Genomic DNA, 21383 nt, shown 5'->3' with positions numbered 1-21383 from the left:
CCAAATGAGGGACATATTGTTGATTTTTAGGCTGATTTGAATGCCTCCTTTAAGATGCTAGATTTGGGGCTTTTGCATCATTATTTAAGTATACAATTTTAGAGGTTGATAAGGTATTTCTTTATGTCAAGCAAAGTATATTGAGACATTGTTGCGTAGATTCAACCTTGAGGATTGCAAGATTATTGCTACTCTCATGGAGACAAGTTTGAAGCTTAATCTTCATGACACTAGAGATTTATATCACTCTATTAGTAGCTTGTTGGTTGCCTTTGTTATGTATGCATTACAAGAAGGCAAGATGTTCATAATGTAGTTTCACGGGTAAGCAGATTTATGCATGGCCCAACATCTATGAATTGGAAAGTAGTTAAGAAGATCTTTTGTTACTTAAGTGGCGCTATTTATATTGGGTTGTTTTATCCCAAGAGGTAATCATTACTACTTGATTTACATGCTTTTTCAGACTTAGATTGGGATGGTTGCTACGATATATGAGTGTCCACTACTAGTAGTTCTGTTTCATGCTCGGTAGCTCATTCATATCTTGGTTGAGTAAGAAGTAGCTTATAGTGGCCAATTCTAGTTGTGAGGCAAAGTATAGGGTAGCTTTCATAGCTATGGTTGAGTGCATTTGGCTTAGATGCCTTTTGACTAACTTGGATATTCGACAATGATTTGTTGTCACCACAATCTCAATAATAGTAAGAATGGTTTGGCTATTACCAGGAACCCACTTTTCCATGCATGTGCCTACATAGAAAACCTTGCTGATATTTTCACAAAGGCTTCGTCTCATGAGAAGTTTGAAGCTTTTCACAAAGCTTTGGGCTTACTGCCCTTTGTAGATTGATCATATAGGGTCTGACACTTCCGTACACATGAGTGCCAACTCATGTTCATGGCATCATTCCAAAGGGATTTGTTATAATATTATGGTAGTGATGTGTGTGAACACACTTAGGACCGTTGGAGCACATTTTTCCCTCTTCAGAACGTTTTCTTCCTCGGCCCTGTATATATCCCCATCACACTAGGGCAAAGCCTTATTTAGCAACGCACTCAGTAATGCTACACACACACGCGTACGTAGAGAGAGAGAGAGAGAGAGAGAGAGAGAGAGAGAGAGAGAGAGAGAGAGAGAGAGAGAGAGAGAGAGAGAGAGAGACGGATATTGAGGAAAATATGCAAAATGTGTGTTGATACTCCTCAAAAACCCATTAGAGATAATGTGGGGGAACATAGTGCATATCACACGGTGTTGCTCAATTAAGGTGGGGTACATATTGCATATCGTACGATTTTGTTCAATTTGCTTTTTTGTAAGAAGACTCACTCTACCCCAACTCCTTCTAGGTACGTACTGGGTACTTTTATTACCCCAAAATCTCCACAGATTCCCTACGTTCCGTGCCTTGCTATGTAAGCATAAGTAATTAGAGCACCCACATAGTGTAGAATATGAGGCAAGCTCAATTATGAATGCCCTTTCAATTTTGCAAATTGGAAGGAGACAAACTTTCTATTAAAAGAAAATAGAAGGCGAAAATAACTGGCCCCCAAAACCCCCTCCTCCCCCCCATCTCTTTCTCTAGCACGCACGCACACTCTCTCTCTCTCTCTCGAGTACGCCATGGAGCGCGACCTTGCTGTCGTGCGCTGTCTCTACAACGTTTGTGGCTACGCTCCCCGCCCCGTCATGAGAAGATTTCGAACTCCTACAGACCGCTAGGAAGAGTTTGTTGTCCTGCTCTAGCCAACTTGCACCCAAAAGTTTGTGCTTTGCAAGGTGTGCCTCAACTTAGAAAAAAAACCACCACTCCATCTCTACGCCGTACCGCTACTGCCTTTGCGTTCTGCCTTGGCTCTCTGCCTCCGCGCGAGCTACCAGCCACCCGCAAGTCGCCTGATCGCCCACCATGTTCCTCTCTCTGCTCATCGCCCACCACGTGCTTGCTTAATCAAAGACTCTAATGGGGTATTTTCCAAATCGTGTACTCGTACAAAATTCAAATGCAGCGAGGAACGGATAGAGGGTATTCTTGTGCAGCTTTTTGGCGACTTGCAATACCAAGGTACTTAGTTGACGAGGGATGGCTTTGAGGCGGACGTGGAGTGTGGGTTTACGCTCTGTGTCACGAAAAGCCGCACCTGTCGGCTACGAAAGTAGAGATTTTACTTCGTCATTCTCATCCAAAGCTAATGCAGACGAACGAGGCGATGAGAAGAAGCAGAGGAAAAAGAAACCGAAGAAGGGAGACGATAAATCTCTTCTAAAACCATCTAACTCCTTGGAATCGCATCCTGATTCTCTACTCATCAAGTCTTTAAAGAGGCAGCTCAAGCAAGCCAAGGAACTTACAGACAAGTTCCAGGTGTAGTCCTGTTCTTCTCACTTTGCTGATAAGCTCCTTTGGTTTGTTTTCTTGCTTCCTTTTTGTCTTTGTTTGTTTTACTTTTTGTTCTTGACTATGGCAAACGAGACAAGGATCATCCATTTAAAGTATCCCTGCTAAGTGTTTGATGCAGGTTCAAGTAGTTTCCGAGTTTTGGTTGTTTGATTGGTAATGGGCAGTAACATTTACCAAGTTGAAGTCACATTTGTTTCTGGTCATTGCGAAGATTGCTTAAAGCACGGATGGATTTCATAGTATTGCATCATATATTGGTACCATACATGCATTCTGTTTTGTTCTGTTCAGGTTAGCAATTGACAGATTTTGAAAGGAAAAACATTTATCTCATTGAGGTTCATGCTCTCTCTCTCTCTCTCTCTCTCTCTTTTATAGTCACGACCTGCTAGATCAAAGAGATCATTCCTATGAAGAAAGTTTTCAGGAAACAATGATGAAAGTTTCTTTTCTAAGAGAGTATGTTGTCTGTATAACAGAAGAAAAATGGGCTAACCTTTCTATCGCACAACGCGAGATTGGTAAGCACACTAATGAGTACAAGGTCTTGAGTTCCTGTCCCATCAGATATATCAATGTTGGCCTTTCAATTGCTCCTGAGCGGTTAAAAGGTTCTCCTCTCAGGTTTCTCTCTTTGTCTCTTTGTGTTTTCCTGAATTCCCACACTTAATACATATTGAATGTTCCAGTGTTTGCAATTCTTCATGGAAACATCGCTGAAACATGGACCTTACAACACGTTTTTAGTAATGTCTTTTATTACACTAAGCAACTGTGTTTGTGCTGGGTTGCTTTTGATTCGACACTTGAGTATATGTTTCCTCTAGTAGATTTTTATGAGCATTGCAAATAGATCTTGTTTAAAAGGAAATAAAACAAAAAATGTGGCTACTCTGCTTTTCTAGATTAAGGCTTATCTAAGCCTGGGGAGTAAGCTTGATACATATTGGTGGGCTTATTAACCTATTTGGTAGACTCTTTTTCAGTTGGGTTAGTTTTTGGGTTATGTGAACCATATGGCATCAGCGCAACTCGCGGACGTTTCTTGCATTAGGAATCGACCCTTTCCCTTACTTCCAAGTTTTCCCTTGGACAAGCCTTACATTATGCTTATCATGTGGGATATCTCTCTCTTAAAGCTTACAGGATTTTCTTTGATTGTTTCTAGCTTTCGGAGCATCATAATGCTCCGCTTATTGTACCTTTTTACTGTGGGTTTTCCATGTTTTGAGGTTTCCCACTTGTAAAATAAATCATGATTTACCCAAAACACACACACACACACACACACACACACACACACACACACACACACAAAGAAAAAGAAAAAAAAGAGCAAGGGAACGCGAGCTGAAAGAAAATAAAACAAACAAGGCAAAAACAAGAAGGCAAACAAAGAAAAGCAAACCCGCCCATTAGCTTGGACGGAGATTCGCCAGGTTGAGTAGCTTTTGCACCTCCTCGAAGACCAGCAATCATGCTTTGATGTAGGGCTCTTTGCTTGCAGGGTTCATTCGGCTAACGCAAGACAGGGGAGCCCCTCCAAGTGGTCTACATTGCACGGAAGAGGCCATTGATGCAACTTAATGCTTTGAGTGTCCAAGCACCAAACAAGGTGGTGAGGGCAATAACCATCTGTATTGGAGACGTAGCGCACCATAGCCTGCATTGCAGGAAAAAGCCACTTAAGCTGGCCGATAACTGAGGTAGGTAGTAGAGCAAGCAACACGAAGTGAGGGAAAGTCGTAGCAAACCACCCTCGACACCATGATCTTCACCATTTTCGAAGTGCAAGTTCTGATGATGAGCAAGCTCGGGGGAGGAAGTAGAGGCAAAAGAAATAGTTGAAAACTGACCGCTTAGCTAGTGGCAATCAGATTTAGGGTGGCAAGGTTGAGGTAGGGGCGGGCAGGGCTAGATAGCTAGGGTAGTGCACAGGCAAGCGGGTTGAGCGCCAGGCTCCAGCAGCTAGGGCATAATGTAGTCTAGAGGAGCTTGGTTGTCACGCGATGGCTGGAGCTCGCAAAGCAGCACACACCACATAACAACAATGTGGGAAAGAGCAGTCGTGGTTTTCGCGCGAGGACAGGTGTCACAAACTGTTGACGTGTCAAGCCAATGAAGACCTAGAGGGTTAGGCCCTAGCCAACCTGCCAAGGACATAAATCCTAGCAGAAGTAGAAGAAGATGAAGTCCTCACCAACTCACAAATCCTCGCTGATTGGCCTATTATTATAATAGGGTTAGGATGAAAATCCTAGCCCCCAACAACTTATGGGACTTTGTTTGATGGGGCCTAAAAATAAAGCGCACACACACACACACACACACCAAATTGCGCTTACATGTCGATGACGTGGCTGCTGTACAGATGCATGCATATTACGTTGACATGCTGACGTGGTCATTGTACAGACACGCACATTATGTGGCATGCGTTGACATGCTGATGTGGCAATTTTATGGATTTTCGTCTCTTTCGAGGCTGTCCCTCATGGGAATACAATCACTTGTGCCAACAATGCCTCTTATCCGGTCAAGGGAGTTGGAAAGGTTGTGATGATTGCTGCGAATGCCAGTTCTTTCACACTAGTTGATGCACCTTATGTACCTGGGATCGAAAAGAACCTTTTGTCTATATCTGCATTTGCTAGACTTGGTCTTGTTGTGTAATTTGTGGATGACAAATGTATAGTTCATGATCTCAGTTTTGGTGATGAAATTGTTGCATTTGGCATTTTATGACGTGGGCTGTATAAGCTCACTTTGTATGCTAAGTATGGGAATTGTTTTTGTAAATGCAGTTGTGGATTCAAAGGTTGTTTCAGATGCAAAACATTGGCATGCACGTTTTGGGCATCTGAATTTTGCCAATTTGTTGCGTTTGCAAAAATCTGATATGGTTGCTTCTTTGCCACCTCTTGAAGCACTTGTGAAGCATGTTTGTGAAGGCTGTATTTTGGGTAAGATGCAGGGTTCGAAGTTTCCAAGGATGGTTCAATATTACTCCAGGCATGCATGGATGTATCCACTTAAAGCTAAGTCCGAAGTGTTTATGTGCTTCAAGCAATTTCTTGCTATGGTTGAAACTGTCTCTAAATGTACTATGGACACCCTTTGTTTTGATCGAGGAGGGGAGTATATCTCATGAGTTTAATGCATTTCTGGTTAGTCATGGGATAAAACAAAATGAACAGTGTCGTATACACCTCAACAAAGTGGTGTTGCTGAAAGGAAAAACAAGTCGTTTACGGAAATGGCACGAAGCATGATCAAAAGTAAAGCTTTGTCACATTCGTTTTGGCTCGAGGCTATCATGTGTGTTACTTATGTACTTAACATGTATCCTATGAAAGCTTTGCAGTCTATGACTCCTTATGAAGCATGGTGTCACAAAGTGGTGATGTGGCTACCGACAACAGAAACCCTAATTTCTGCCAGAAACCCTAATTTTTGGAAACCCTAACTCTAACTGCTGGCTGAAACCCTAAGTGGTTGGAAAATCCTAAAAGTAGGCGCCAATGCCACGTGGTACCAGTGTATGGATATCCGGAAATCACGGAGATGCTTTTTCTCAGCCTAGCGACGCAATTTTTGGCATGCTTTTGGCTACGCAAGGGAAATTGAGAGAGAGAGAATTTGCTTTATTTTGCTTTCTTGAGAGAGAGAGAGAGATTTCTTTTGGACTGGAAGCTTTTGGGGCTCTGCTTTTGGGCATCTCTTGTAATCTTTATATACGCGGTGAGGGCCTCACTTCTCAGAGCATGTGGACGCAGAGTCTAAGAGTGAAACCCTAACCGCTCTTTGTACTTTGACATTGATTTTAATACATAAAGAAATACTGAAAGGGGGGCCAGTCTCTGGGGCCAATATCTCTAGGCACAGAACTCCGCCGGGCCAGTGCAAATCTACGGTGATTTGTGAATTGTTTTGACGTGGTTATTTGGTGCTGTGGTGATTGATTCTTGACTTGGAGTGTGCAAGTCTGTTACAGTGGTATCAGAGCACGGCCGATTTCTCTTCTACGGGAAATCCGATGCCTAATTTTTTTTCCGCGGCACCTATGGCTTCACGCAAGGATCAATCGACTCCCTCTGCATCTGGAGATGCGGGCAGGGATCACAACAAAGATTCCAGCAGAGAGTATGCTCTGCCTCGGCCTACTCAGGCGGAGTAAAGAGAGATGAAGCGTCGTCAATTGATCGGCGATGCAACAAAGATGATGCTCAGTTTTGCGAAGGATCCGAAATTGGCAAAATATATGAGCGAGACTTTTTTCAGGAAGTGCATGCGCAGTGGGGCAGAAAACCACTACACCACCCCTGAAACCCGCTCTCAAGAAACCTTCTGATCACAAACAGTATTCAGAGAAGGAATTACAAGAAGTGGTTGATGCATAGATTGCTCAGCTTTTTGACGCGCAAAAGAAAGCCAAAATCACGGTAAAAAGCAGAAGAAAGGCACTGACTTCCGGGGATATTTGGATCGTCAGTCGACATTTGACAAGGCAAAGAAACAGAAGAAGCGTGTTGGATTTGAAGGAGTACCCAATTCTTCTTCTTCTTCTTCTTCTGACAGTTCTTCTAGCTCTTCAGATTCGAGCGAAGAAGACAGAAAAGATAAAAAGCGAAGCAAGAAACAAAGCTTCGGAAAGGGCAAGAAAAAGGCAAAGAAGGCTAAATCTCGCCCAGAGACTGATAGTTCTACTGAGGACTCGTCTACAGACAGCTCAGATTCCGATGACGGGAACTTTTATGCGAACAAGAAGAATTTTTACAAAGCCAACCAATATGACTTTCCCGAAGATAAAATCAAGAAAGTCAGAGAGTTTAAGGAAGGTGGCCACTCGATCAAGTTTGATACTTTTTCAGGATACTCAGATGCTTCGAAGGCTTTGTCTTTTATACAACAGTTTGACATCGCTTTCACGGGAGGACGTTACTCAGAGCACTCCAAGATTCGGAGAGCTGCCTCTTATTTTAAGGGGAATGCTCGTACTTGGTGGTCCACGCTTCTTTTAAACAAGATTGCGCCAGTTAAATGGCTGAAATTTAAGAAGCTTTATATCTTCTTGGTTGACGCAAGAGTATGAACGAGATATATGAGTTGCTTGGAACCATCTTCGGATGACCAAGAAAGATACAATCAATGCTTACTGTGAAAGATTCTGGAGCTCTTTTCTACCCGCCTCTTCATTCAAGAAGATCTCGTTCAGAGAACAGATTGAGCGGTTCACCTTGGGTCTACCTACAGAGATCCGAGATCACTGCTTGGAGCAGAAGTCAGCTTCTATTCAGGAATTGTTGAGTCATGCGAAGCGGGGCTTTGCCATTCACTTTGATAGTCTGACCTACCTCACAGATGTGGCCATGACACAACGAGCTGAACAGACTTCTCGGAATGAAAGTAGAAAGGAAAAGAGCAACCAAGAGAAAAAGGATGCACGACCCAAGCTTACTTCTCAAGAGCGAGCTCGATTCATCCAGGAGGGGAAGTGCTTTGGATGCGGGGAACATGGAACCATCTCCGCGAAGTGCCCTAAAAAGGCACAGAAAGAAGAGAATGATAAGGACGACGACAGGCTTGAGAGTTCGAGAGCAGCTGAGGAACGTGGACAAAAAGGCAAGATGAAAACAGGACTGGTTCCAGATTGTGTGGGTACCGATCCCGACACCATGGACGAGAGTACAGAACTTTGCCGAGCTTGGGGCAAAGTGAAAGATCAAGAGGCCTTGATCTTCTTTGATGGGGGAGCCAAGGCCAACTTCATTTCACCGGAATTGGCGGCGCAGCTCGAGATCACTCCCGATCGGATGGGACCACTTGCGGAGGCAGTTCTAGCGGCATCAGGCAGGGACATAGCCATTACACCTGTCATTGGCAAACTTCGGTTGCATTGTCAGGGGTATTTGGGGCATGAGGACTTCTTCATAATGCCTTTGGAGGGTTGTGATGTTCTCTTAGGGATTCCCTGGTACCACAAGAACAACGCCGTGGTCGAATATCAGGGGCGAGAAAATCGACTTTGACTACAGAAAAGGGCAGAACAGTTGTACTTGATATTAAACTAAAGGGGGAGTCTGTCCCTATCTGGATGATTACAATCGGAAGTTTTAGAAAGCTATACTTCCAGTAACTTCCTATAGGTTTGTGCCATTGATAGAACAGATTGAAAAATACTGTTGTGGCCTACCTGAAGGATTGAGAAAGTATTGTACGAAGACCAAAGTCACTACTTTGACGCAGCTCATCGAGGTAGCAAACACTGGCAATGGTTTGCTCAAGGGAGAAGATTGTGAATTTAACACTTGCGTCAAGGCAGGATCAGGCAAGAAAAATTCAGCCAAGAAGCACGTTCCCAATGAGGCTCCTAAAGGGACTCAGGAGTCAGCCAATGCAGGGAAAGATAAAGCTACGGCTGAATCAGAAAAGGGACGAGCGAAGAAATGGAAAAGACGTTTTCCTCGCAAGTCAGAAGAGCAAAAGAAGGTCCTGAGGACAGAGAACAAATGCTTTATATGTGAGCAGCCTGGCCACATTGCTTACAATTGTCCTACAAAGAAAAGGCCAGCTGATTCTGATGACAAGGAAGACAAGAAAGGAAAGAAGCCCATGGCTGGTCTAGTGCCAGATATGGTGGGCGATAAGCCAAATTCAGATGCAAGTGAGCTTTGCAGAGCATGGGGAAAGGTCAGGGATCAAACAGTGCTTATCTTCTTTGATCCAGGTGCCAAAGCCAACTTCATTTCTCCAGAATTGGCTTCAAAGTTGGGAATCAGACCTGAAGAGATGGGGTATACAGCAGAGGCAGGTTTGGCATGTCCTGGCCATACAGAGGCTGTGACGCCCATCATTGGAAAGTTGCGTCTACATATCCAGTCCTATGTAGATGCTGAAGAATTTTACATCATGCCACTGTACGGATGTGATGTGTTGTTAGGTATTCCTTTGTTGTTTCGTGTACAAGGAATCACGGATGCCTACAACAAAAAGATCACTGTACAGAGCAGGGGAAAGACTCACATTCTGGATGTAAAGCTTAAAGGAGAGTCTATTCCTACTGTATCAGCTTCTGCTATTACTTCTGTAATGAAAAAGCATCTTTCTGCGTACTTGGTTTTTGCACGTGAAGTGTCAGATTGTGATGAATCAAATTTATCTGTGCTAGATAAAGAAAGGTCAATGTTTTTACAACAGTATAGTGACTGTTTTTCCGATTCATTACCGTCTCAATTACCGCCAGAGAGACCCGAGGACCATGCGATAGATTTGGTGCTAGGCAGTAGCCCACCAAATAAGCCTCCATACAGGGTTAGTGCGGCTCAGCAGAAAGAGATAATGGGCCAAGTACAGCAGCTGTTAGAAAAGGGGCTGATTCAGCCCAATTCATCTCCATTCTGTTCTCCAGTGTTGTTGGTGCAGAAAAAGGATGGCTCGTGGCGTATGTGCATCGACTACCGTGCACTGAACAAGAATACCAACAAGAATAAGTTCCCTATACCTAGAATTGATGATATTATGGACAAATTAGAAGGAGCAGCTATATTTAGCAGGATAGATCTAAAGAGTGGGTACCATCAGATCCGCATTAGATCAGAGGATGTGCACAAGACTGCTTTTAGAACGACGTTTGGCCTTTACGAATTTTTAGTGATGCCCTTTGGTCTCACAAATGCTCCTGCTACGTTCAATAGGATGATGGACAGAATGTTCCGTCCACACCAGCAGTTTGTTGGTACATTCTTTGGTGACATGATAGTCTACTCAAAGAATGAAGAGGAGCATAGGCATCACTTGGCCATTGTGTTCAAAGAGCTACGCAGTCATAGGTTGCTCACCAATGCAAAGAAAAGTGAGTTTTTTCTGGAAGAGATTCACTTTCTGGGACACATTGTCTCAAAGGATGGTGTCAGAATGGATCCTGCAAAAGTTGAAGCGATCAAGTCATGGCCAAATTTGAAGACGGTGCATGATGTCCGAAGCTTTTTGGGACTATGCTCCTATTACAGAAGGTTTATCCGAAATTTCGCTGAGATTGCTTCACCTTTACATGCTCTTCAAAAGAAGGCAGTCACCTTCAGATGGACACAAAAAGAGATTTCAGCTTTTAATCTCTTAAAGGAAAAGATGACTTCAGATCCAGTCATTGTGTTGCCAGATCTTAGGAAGTCATTTGTGGTCCAGTGTGACGCCTGCGGTAGTAGCATTGGTGCAGTGCTAATGCAAGATGGCAGGGTAGTAGCCTATGAGAGCAGAATTTTGCAAGGGCCAGAGATGACCATGCAGGTCTATGAGAAAGAGTTACTGGCTGTGATTCATGCGCTCTTAAGTTGGAAACACTACCTGCTAGGTGCAGATTTCGTTGTCCAAACGGATCATTAGACCTTGCGATACTTCTTGACACAAACAAAGTTATCTGAGAAGCATATGCGATGGGCAAATATCTTGTCCATGTTCCATTTTCAGATTGTGCATGTGGAAGGCAAGAAGAATGTTGTGGCTGATGCCTTGTCAAGGAAGCCACAAATTTCAGCTGTGTCGATTCCTTATCATCATGAACTTGATGATATGAGAGAACAATATGCAAATGATGAAGATTTTGCAAGGGTCTTCGAGCAACTAATGGATGGACAACGTCATGAACACTATCTTCTTAGAGACGGGTTCATGATGATGCATGGCAGATTGTGTGTCACAAAGCCATTGCGACGCAAAGTTATGGAAGAGAGTCATGTCTCACCGTATGCAGGGCATCGTGGTATCGATGCTACAGTTAAAGCGGTTGAGACATTCTTCTATTGGCCTACATTGAGAAGGGATGTGGATGCCTTTGTGCGAGAATGCCTAATATGCCAAAAGGTCAAGTTTGACAGGCAAAAGGCACCAGGGTTATTGCAACCACTACCTATTCCAAATAAACCATGGGAAAGTATTGCTATGGATTTTATCTTTGATCTTCCGAGAACGCAGACAAGAAACGATGGTATTTGGACCATTATTTGCAGATTCAGCAAACATGCTCATTTTATTCCTGTCAGGAAGAAGATAAAGCCAGATCAGATGGCACGCTTGTTTATGAGCAATATTTTCAAGTATCATGGCATGCCACAGTCGATTGTTAGCGACCGTGATCCACGCATGACAAGTTTGTTCTGGAGAGGCTTGTTTGAGAATATGGGCACCACGCTCAAATTCTCTTCGTCATTTCATCCTCAAACAGATGGGCAGTCAGAAGAGGCAAATTCTATTGTCCTAGATCTGCTGAAGTGCTATGTGTCAGAGCATAAAGGAAAGTGGGAGGAGTATTTGCCATTGGTGGAGTATGCATACAATAATACAGTGCATTCATCAACTGGCAAGGCGCCGTTTGAGATAGTTGAAGGTGGCAAGAAAGTTCCTCCGATATTGCATACAAAGGACAAGATATTTGAAGCAGATAAGTATGTTCAGGACATGGATGAAATGTACAAGAAGGTCAAAGTGGCCTTAGAAAAGACTCAGGCAAAGCAAAAGAAAGCAGCTGATCGTCACCGTCGTGAAGTGGTATATTCACTTGGTGATTGGGTGCTTTTACGCTTTGAAAAGGCAAGGTTAAAGAAGATGAAGGGCAAGGAAAGACTGTTTCCAAAGCTCAGCATGCGCTACTATGGGCCTTTTCAAGTGTGCGACATAATCAGTGATGTTGCATATAGGTTGAAATTGCCTGACAGTTGGAAGATTCACAATGCGTTTCACGTGAGTCTTCTCAGACCCTAGGTGGGTGATATGCCAGAAGATATGCCAGCTGAAGATCAACCGGAAGTCGAGGAACTTGACGAGATCTTGGTCCCTGAACAGATTTTGGCACGTAAGGAAAGGAAAGTGAAAGGCAAGGTTGCTAGGCGTTACTTGGTAAAGTTCAGAAACTATCCACCAATGGATGCTAAGTGGATGGAAGAAGGTGAACTTGCAGAGTCACCAACTGTGTTATCACTTTACCTGGAAGCCTTCGATTTGCAACCTACCTTGACCCCTTGTGTCAGTGTGACAATGGCTTCTGAAACAAATGATGTACAAGGTATTTAAAGTGAGCTCAAATGAAATACCTGTTACATGAATGTTAGAGCTGTACAGATTGTCAGTTTGGCAATTGCTCTTATGGAATGTCCAAAAGTCTTGTTAGTGCTATAGAAGTGAGTATTTCTTGTCAGTTTGTCAAGGATACAGTGATTGCTTCTATTAAAGAGTACATGTGTAACTGCATTCTTAAATTGTCGGTTTGGGTATGCTCGAAAGTGTTACGGGATCCAACGTGTACTATAAGACAGTGGCAAAATGTGCAGCTACCATTTTGTCATTGGAAAGTTAGTGACTCAAAGCAATGGCAGAGTGCGCAGCTACCACTATGTCATTGGGACAGGGTTCACACGCAGGCAATACATGAGTCGACGAGGTGTTGAATACACCAGGGTTGACAATGAGCATGTATGTGTCGTATATGTGTCGACAGGTGTTGAATACATCAGTGTTGACAGTAAGCATGTACGACATAGATGCAAACGAGGATGTTTGAGATTTCAAGAGGGGGGTATGTCACCAGCGTGTGACTACTATCTATCCTTTTTGTTGATTTCTTTCTTATTATCTATTTACTTTCACTTTTTGGAAACACCCCTCGGGAAATCTAATTGCCCTGCATTGCATAGCTAGTGTGGAACTGTCCAGAGGGAGTCCAGGCCTGAGGGCAAGAGAGCACTAAGGTTGGACAAGGACTATGGTTAGCCAAGTGTGGTCATTGACTAGCCAAAGTGGAATCCTTTGCTACAGAGGCTACATTTCAGTTCTGGATGTGGCCGCAATGTACAAAGAGGGTCGGATGACCTAGAAAGATACAATGGCAGCATCTCCTAAAATTTAGGGAACTGCTATTTTGGGACCTGAAAATGTCTTCGCGTCATTACGTGCAGTTTGACATGGGGATCATTTTGTTACTCTGTGGCCAAGTCAACAGAGGCTGCAGGTGAGATATTTTTAGACCGGAGGGTCTAAAGCGGGAAAATGCACAAATGAGTGACACTTGGCACTCTGAGGCCAGTTTACTACTTATAGAGAAGGCAAAAACGTGATTTATAGCTGGGAGGCTCATTCTGCAAGTTCCTGTCACAGGTTAAGAGCTATGGAGTGCTTGCTTTCCCTCCTATGTACAGTGCGGTGCCAGGAGTGATGCCCTGCACGCTACGCACTGCCCTCTCTCTCCCCTTTGGCAGTATGTTATGCCCCTCTAGTGGGCTTTTCATTTGACCAATGTACAGTTGTGTGGGTTCATGCGCGATTGCCGAGGCAAGAGCCTCTTGCACAGGTACTGGATTAGCTAGCGGCTAATCCCCCCGCAGGTACAGGTGAATTCGGAGAGGTTTCACGCCAGAAATCTCGTCCGATTCAAAGGGCAAGTAGCCCTACAGGTGCGGGAGCTCGAGGACTTGCTACGGATGCGACCGGCACGCGAAACGGAGCCCGAAACAGTAAATTACAGCCTGCTGTGTATTTTTGCAGGTTTAGGGTTTTGGCCCTAAACGGACCCTAATACCCCCAGGAGGTTCGGGGACGCAAGGGGACCGCTGTACAGGTGATCTGGCGCATTTTCAGGGCTGAAAACAGAGAATTCAGCGTGCTGCAGATTCTCGCCAGGTTTTGCAAAGTGCCCGTATGCGTCGGGAAAGTCGGCCAATGCGTGGGAATACTGACTGTGAAGGGTTCTAGTACAGTTATGCTGCCGAAATCGGGCTGGAACAGTGGAAATTCAGCCGAGTTTGTGCGGGGCAGCTTGTAGGGAACCATAGCGTTTATTCCCTCTTTTGAACAATAAAGAAATACCGAAAGGGGCGCCTAAGTTAGGGGCCAATCTGGTGTTGGTCTTCTCATACAGGTGCATTCTAGCATCTGTATCCCATTCCCCTCTCTTGTGTCACTATAGCGCAGGTATAATAGACGACTAATAATGGGTGAAAGCTAAATCAAGGTTTAAAGTAAAGTCTACCGCCCTTTTTGGATTGAACAGGCCGGTTACACTGACCATTTCTTTTCAGTTTAGTAGCACACAGGCTACGGGCAGCAGCCCCTACTCGCTACACCTTCACGCGGGAGACGGACTCTGTATACATAGCCAGGGCGACCTCTGGAGGAGCTTACTACTAGCATAGACACTACATGATGCAGCAGCAGAGGCATACCCACATACCCAGCCTGAGCAGAGACGCCGTTCGGGGAGCATGCCCCAGAACAGTTGGTATGATGAGGAATGCCGGGACACTAGAGCTAGCCTTCAGAGGGAGGTGCTTTTGGGGGACATCACTCATAGGCAGTCACAGATTGACTTCCGACGCCTAGTGCGGTGGAAGAAGAGGGCATTTATGGCTTGCCTAGAGCAGGCATAGTTACGCGGAACGGGAACGGCAACGGGATCCCCGCGGAACAGGGGAACGGCTAGGGGTCCGGAACGGGAACGTCGCGGAACGGGAGGTATAAAAAACACCCAAATAGTGCAATTTTTAGCTCCTTGTGTTTAAATACAAGGAGTATTAGAGTGCTTTGACTCTAATACTCACAAAAAACTCGTTTTGAAGACCATTCAACCTTGCTATGACTAGATGATGAGAGAGAGAGAGAGAGAGAGAGAGAGAGAGAGAGAGAGAGAGAGAGAGAGAGTGAGTATAGCGGCTTAGTACTTGAGAGTGAGAGGGAGAGAGCTTGAGCCTTGAGGGTTAGCTTGTGAAGAGAAAGGGGGAGGGGGGTGCATTTTATGAGTCCTTGAGGCCTTGCACACTTTCAAAAGAAGCCCAAACATTTACTTCAATTTTTTCAATTTTTGCCAAATTTGTTTGTAGCCGTTGGCCGTTCGAGGGGCATTCCGGAACGGTCCGGGGGCGTTTCGGAACGTTCCGGAACGGCCGTTCCGGTTTGCATTGGCCACCCGGAACGTCAGACATTCTGGGACGTTCCGGAACGTTCGAGAAGGGAACTGCCCCCCTGAACGCCGGAACGGGGTCTAGGGGGCGTTCCCCGGTAACTATGAGAGCAGGATCTATACCAGCTATTCTTGAGTCAGGACTCACGTGAGGCGTGGAGGCTCTTTCATGAGCACTCCCCCCCCCTGCCACATCACGTCTACAGAGGCTTGGGGCCAATATGCATCATCTTTGTACACAGTTCCTGAGCAGCCCCCCCTTCCTGACCCCCCCCCCGATCCATGCCCACACACGTGTTCTCTTCACCGCTGAGATGGTGAGGAAGGCCATTGACAGGATGAGGACTGGGAGAGCATATGATCATGATGGCTTAGTGGCTGAGCATTTCATGCATGCCAGAGATTTACTAGCAGAGCTTCTAACAGTTATGTTTAACCGTGCCATGTGTGAGGGCTTGTCTGATACTTGGAGCCTATCTACTATTTACCTATCTTCAAGTCGGGAGACCCTATGGAGCCTGGGAACTATCGCACTATCATGATTGGACACACATTGGCACGGTTGTACGCATCTATTCTTGAGCAGCAGCTGAGTAGATTGGCAGAGAGGGAGCGGATACGCGCAGCCAGGCAGGCAGGTTTCAGGAGGGGTTTTTCTACTCTTGACCATATCTTGACACTCAGAGCCATCATTGAGGAGGGCAGATCGCGTGGGAGACGGATCTATTGCAGCTTTGTGGATTTCCGCAAAGCATTTGACACAGTGCCCAGAGCTAGATTGATGCGCAGATTACAGCAGATGGGAGTACCCACAAAGCTCATTTGGGGGGTCATGGCATTATACAGGTTAGTAGTGGGGCATGTACGCACCCCAAAGGGTCTATCCACACCGGTTTACTCCACTATTGTGTTGAAGCAAGGCTGCCCGCTCTCTCCTACTCTATTTGGTATGTATGTAGATGAGGTTTCTGACTACATTGAGAGAGATGGTGATAGAGGTGCATAGCTGGCAGGGACATGGATTCCACTATTGTTATATGCTGATGATACTGTGTTGATCTCTGACTCTCCGGAGGGGATGCAACGTCACTTGGATGCTTTGCATAGGTTTGCCCAAGAAAGTGGTTTGTCCGTCAACCTTGGTAAAACCAAGGTCATGGTATTTAAGACCACCCCACAGTGGATCAGTAGGTCAGCGCCCGCCTTCACATACGGCCAGGAGAAGGTGGAGTATACAGATGCTTACACTTACCTTGGAGTGGTTTTTAGTGGGCCAGCATTTTCATTGAGGAGGGCAGCAGAGACTAGATTGACTAGAGCCCATGCAGCATTGGGTAGATTGGAAAGGATGTGTTCACAGGTTTAGTTTCAGGAGCCTCGGACGAAGCTTTGGCTCTTTGACACTTTGGTGGCTTCTGCATTGCTTTATGGAGCTGAGATTTGGGGACCTTCACTGGATCATCACGGGAGGACAGGCCGCAGTGATGGATGGGGGGACATGGAGAAGCCTCTGGTCTCTATGATCTCGCGGCTCATTAGAGCCAAGGCTTCAGTACCACGTGCTATTGTACGAGTAGAGCTAGCTGCCCCCCCACTGGTGGTTGAAGCGCTCACCAGATCTGTCTCCTTCATACACCGCATGTGGGAACTTCCCAGAGACAGATATGCACGCCTTGCACTGAGTCCTCTCAACAGTTAGCCATGCAGGGAGATATAGCCTGCTGGTACGGGGAGATGACATCATGGTTTTAGGCGCATGGGTTCAACACATAGTAACAGGGAATGGCCGTTTTCAGGTCTCCGTTCCCCGTTCCCATTCCAAGTTCCCGTTCCGAATCCCCGTTTCGTGTTTCAAACGCGAGTACCCGTAACAGGGAATGGCTGTTTCCCGTTCCCGTTCCGGTTTCCCGTTCCTGGTAACTATGGAACTTCAGCATAGACAGATTGCCTCCCTTCCAGTACTCAGTGGATGCGCCCTCTCTGACTCTTACACAGTCCGAGATCACCAGGCTCATTCGCCAAGAATTGACTCAGCTAGACACCAAGAGGACATGGATACAGCCAGTACAGGAGCTGGGCACGAAGATGGCTTTCTACAGAGAGCATCTCCTCCAGCTTATGGAGGATGGTTTTGTGACGAGGCCCAGATACATGGACACCCACTTGTCTCATGGGATATGATGTGTTATTGGCCAGATACGCACATCTTCACACCAGCTGCGGATCGAGATTGGGATATACAGCGGAGTACCAGCAGAGGCCAGGACATGCCCCCTGTGTGACATCGAGCCTGAGACAGAGTTGCACTACACATGCCATTGCCCCGTCTACTACGAGATACGAGGCCGCTTCCATTGCTTGTTCAGAGAGGGCTTTGGACCATTCTCTAGAGTCATGCGGTACGAGGATCAGAGATACCTGGGTTTGTTTTTGCTCGAGCTGCGCAGACACAGAGAGAGCCTGATGAGAGGAGAGGCTAGCCAGTCTCAGAGACAGATCACAGACTTCTTTAGAGCTGCCACTGGACACCCGGAGGAGTTACTACCACAACAGAGCTTGTCGCTTTACACTGGAGGCATGCTGATCGACCAAGCGACTGAGCTGGGGAGATCCAGACCCCCATGACTGCGGAGGACTACACAGCATCGACCGAGGCTGCATCAGAGGATTCGGGTCACTTTGGCTCGACATGCACGACGCCCGGTCAGACTACTGACCATGGAGGAGATTGATGAGATCCGCCAGCGACGGATGCTGGATCTCCTGTGATCTAGCTATCCCAGCTAGCTGTTTAGCTGCTTAGTCCACACTTAGCAGTGTAGGATTCCATAGTATTTTATTTTGTCATTTTGTCATCTTGTTACTCGTGACTTTGTATCAGATCCACCACATTGTAACTTTCTGGTCTCGTAGGTCACTTTGGCCTTTTGAAGACGTTAATATAACATTTCATTTCATTTCGCTCTCTCTCTCTCTCTCTCTCTCTCTCTCTCTCTCTCTCTCTCTCTCTCTCTCAGTGCTTTGTGAAGTTTGCGATTGTCCTGTCCCAAGTCTAGTTTGATCAGGCGTTTCTTCTTTGTGTTGATACATTATTGTGACAAGCAGTTGGATGCTGTCTGTAGTTTTTCCTGTTTGTCTATGAGCATAGATGTGGCCCTCTTGTGGAAGGCTTTTTTCAAGTAAATCTGTTTCCTGCATGCTTATTTACTCCTTTCTTCAATCTGCATTGATTGAAAGGGACTCTTGCACACTGTTTCAGATAGAGGTGCGAGGTTCATTCAAACCTTTCGAGGTTGTGCCAAACGATCGTGCTAGTGATCTCACGTTGCGCAGGGTTATTGGCAACGAAGAAGTCTTGGTGAAATGCCTTTTAGACCTAGAGAATCCAAGTGTGGAAGGTCATGTGGAAAATGCTTCTGACAGTGATGCTGCTAGTAGCGAGGACTTGGATGACCTCGGGATTTCACGTCGTGTAATAATGAATGTCCAGATCTCCAAAAACTCTTCGAAAGAGGACCAACCGAGAGTAGCGTTTGTGTGTTCATATGCAAAGGGTGAACAAGTATCTATAGATGATATCGCATATTTTGGAGAGTCAGTTGCTAAGGATTATCCATACTCGGGCCCTTATTTCGCGTAAGCTTCTCTTCTATTTAATGTGGTATCAGAAAGTATTTGATTGGAGAATCTGACAATTTTTATATCTGAATTCACTTTGTCATCCTTCCTAATAGCATAGCAAACATCTAGACCATATTTTTGGTCAAAATTCTTCAGTTTTTGGCTTTAACTGGTGTTCCTCCTCATTACTTTTTTCAGAGATTTGGACAGTAAGTTGAAACAAGTCTTTCAGAATGTCATCAAGACTAGAGGGATCAATTCAAGCCTTGCAGATACAATAATGGAGCATTTAACTGTTCAGTATCAAAATGAGTATCTTGACTGGCTGAAAAAGATTGGGGAGTTTTTGGTACGATGATTTTTGTTAGGTTAAGCCATAAATGGAGGGTGCAGTGTGACTCTTTATCTGAATACAAGTCTGTAGCCTGTGAACATTAGATTAGAGAGCAATCGATATGATGAGCTGACTTTCTATGGTAGGTTGGATACTCTTGAAATGTGCGACGCTGGCTGTCACTAAATATAAGCATCTAATGCAAACAAGGGACAGGATCTCAAATCTTCACTGTCCTAGTCCAAAGTAGCTTTGCTGTTTTGCTGGTTGTCTGCCAGTACTCTGAATTAACTTTTCTTCTGATTTTGCGAGGAAATCAGTGCCCTTTGTACTGGGGGCATAATTTTCCATTGAGGAATTCATGTCCTTTTCTTTTATACATGCTGCTTTCTTGGTTCTTTTGAGTTACTTTTATTGACGAGCTGGAGCATCGGCAATTCGAGTTGAGTTCTATCTTTACAAGCAGTATGGTAGTGTGGAATATCTTGTCTTTTGTTGTGTACATGCCTGCTCATTTGGTGCTTTGGCATCAATTGACTTGTTAGATTCAGTGTTGGTATTGTAGAATGCAGAATCAAGGTGTGTGTTTGAGGGCCAAGTCGAACCTTGTACGTGTAAAGCTTCAACATGAGATTTAGGTATATCCTTGAGCTCTATGGAGTCATCAAAGAAGTACCTCAGAGCAGCATCTTTCCATCTCTGACGGTGACATGTTGTGCTTGCTAGACTGATTATCTGCTGGTAATACTTTTGTCTTAAGTTATTTGTGGGATACAAAACTTGGTGTGGCTTAACGAAAGGAGTGCAGTTTCTAGGTGGAGTCTTTGCACATAGCATCCATGTGTTCTTTGGGTTCTAATTCACAAAATCTCTTTGGTATTGTCCAAGGCTCCTTGCTGGCTCGAATACTTTCTTGCTCTGCAAGAAACTACCAGCGTACTCATCTTCTGCACAGGAAAGAATGTTTTGTACTGATAAAAGTAACCTAATTTTGCTAGTACAGGAGATGTAAAGTGCTCAATAAAGTGCGTGCGTGTGATGAAGCAAAAGAGAACGAGAGTGTGTGTCTTATTAAGTGATGCTCTAGAGGATGTAAAAGGTGCAATTACACTAGGAGCTTTGCCATGCCATTATGCTACAGTCACTATTCTAGAGGAAAAGGGGAATTTGCATCTACACTAGAAAGTGAATCAACTCTTTACAAGATGAAGAGAGAAAGCATAGGAAAGAAGCAGAATCCAATGCAAGGGAAGTCGTCTACCTAACCTCAACATCAAAGGCCAAGTATGACATTGTTTTTGGTGGAGGTTGGTTCTCAGGTTGGTTGTGGAAAAATGGTCAAGGGTGTGCGCCTTGTTGTATTGGTATTGATGATATTAGCCTGGTGGTGTTTCTATGATGCATGGATTGTTCTATTATGGCACTGTTTGCCTTACACTATTGCACAGCCAGCTTATATCTGCGGTATCCGACTTAGCCTTAATTAATTTTCCCATTTACAATCTCCAAATGTTGTGTCTTCACTACTCAATTGTTTGAGCTCTTTATTTGCCTTGCTTTCCCTCATTCCAGCCCTTGGGCTTGGTTGATTGTTGCCACATGCACAAGCCCTTGCTGTATTGTTCTTAGGCTATAAAGTGAAGAGTTTCTTTCCTCCGCAAAATGTCACTTTGTTGGGGTTTCATAGCCTGTCAGCCACTTATAGATATTTTTTGTTAGTTTCTTCTTAAGCTTGAAAATAGCAACATTGGATATCCTTTTAGCTTACCCGTGTTGGTGTGTTCCAAAGGAGTTGGTTGACAGTTTAATGATGGTCCATGAATAAACAAAACGGGTTACAAGACAACATAAAGCACGTACTTAGATGGTTGTATTTGCAACCATGAAAAGCAGAGTTTTACAAATCTCTCTCTCTCTCTCTCTCTCTCTCTCTCTCTCTCTCTCCCCCGATAGTTCTGTAAGTGTGGGCTGTCTTCTGACAAGGGCTGTATATTTTTCCACTATGCTCTCATATGCAAGGCACTTCCATACATAGTACGATCTCTGCATACCTTAGTCTTTGTCATTGACTGTG

At 44.8% G+C, this 21383-nt stretch overlaps 1 protein-coding gene across 1 annotated transcript; it reads left to right on the top strand.

The window, feature by feature from the left end:
- The first annotated feature begins 1787 nt into the window (after positions 1-1787).
- On the top strand, positions 1788-19717 carry LOC147451053 (uncharacterized). Its single transcript, XM_086520008.1, has 3 exons — positions 1788-2375; positions 18614-18990; positions 19174-19717. Exons 1-3 carry the CDS (start codon positions 2094-2096, stop codon positions 19331-19333), a joined length of 819 nt encoding a protein of 272 aa, XP_086376134.1. The 5' UTR covers positions 1788-2093; the 3' UTR covers positions 19334-19717.
- Positions 19718-21383: the final 1666 nt, after the last annotated feature.

This window comes from Adiantum capillus-veneris, chromosome 9 (assembly GCF_014529385.1).
Source record: "Adiantum capillus-veneris isolate H3 chromosome 9, ASM1452938v2, whole genome shotgun sequence".
In the NCBI taxonomy this organism is placed as follows: Eukaryota; Viridiplantae; Streptophyta; class Polypodiopsida; order Polypodiales; family Pteridaceae; genus Adiantum; species Adiantum capillus-veneris.
The sequence above is the reverse complement of the archived record's forward strand: the minus strand, read 5'-3'. Positions and strand labels throughout refer to the sequence as shown.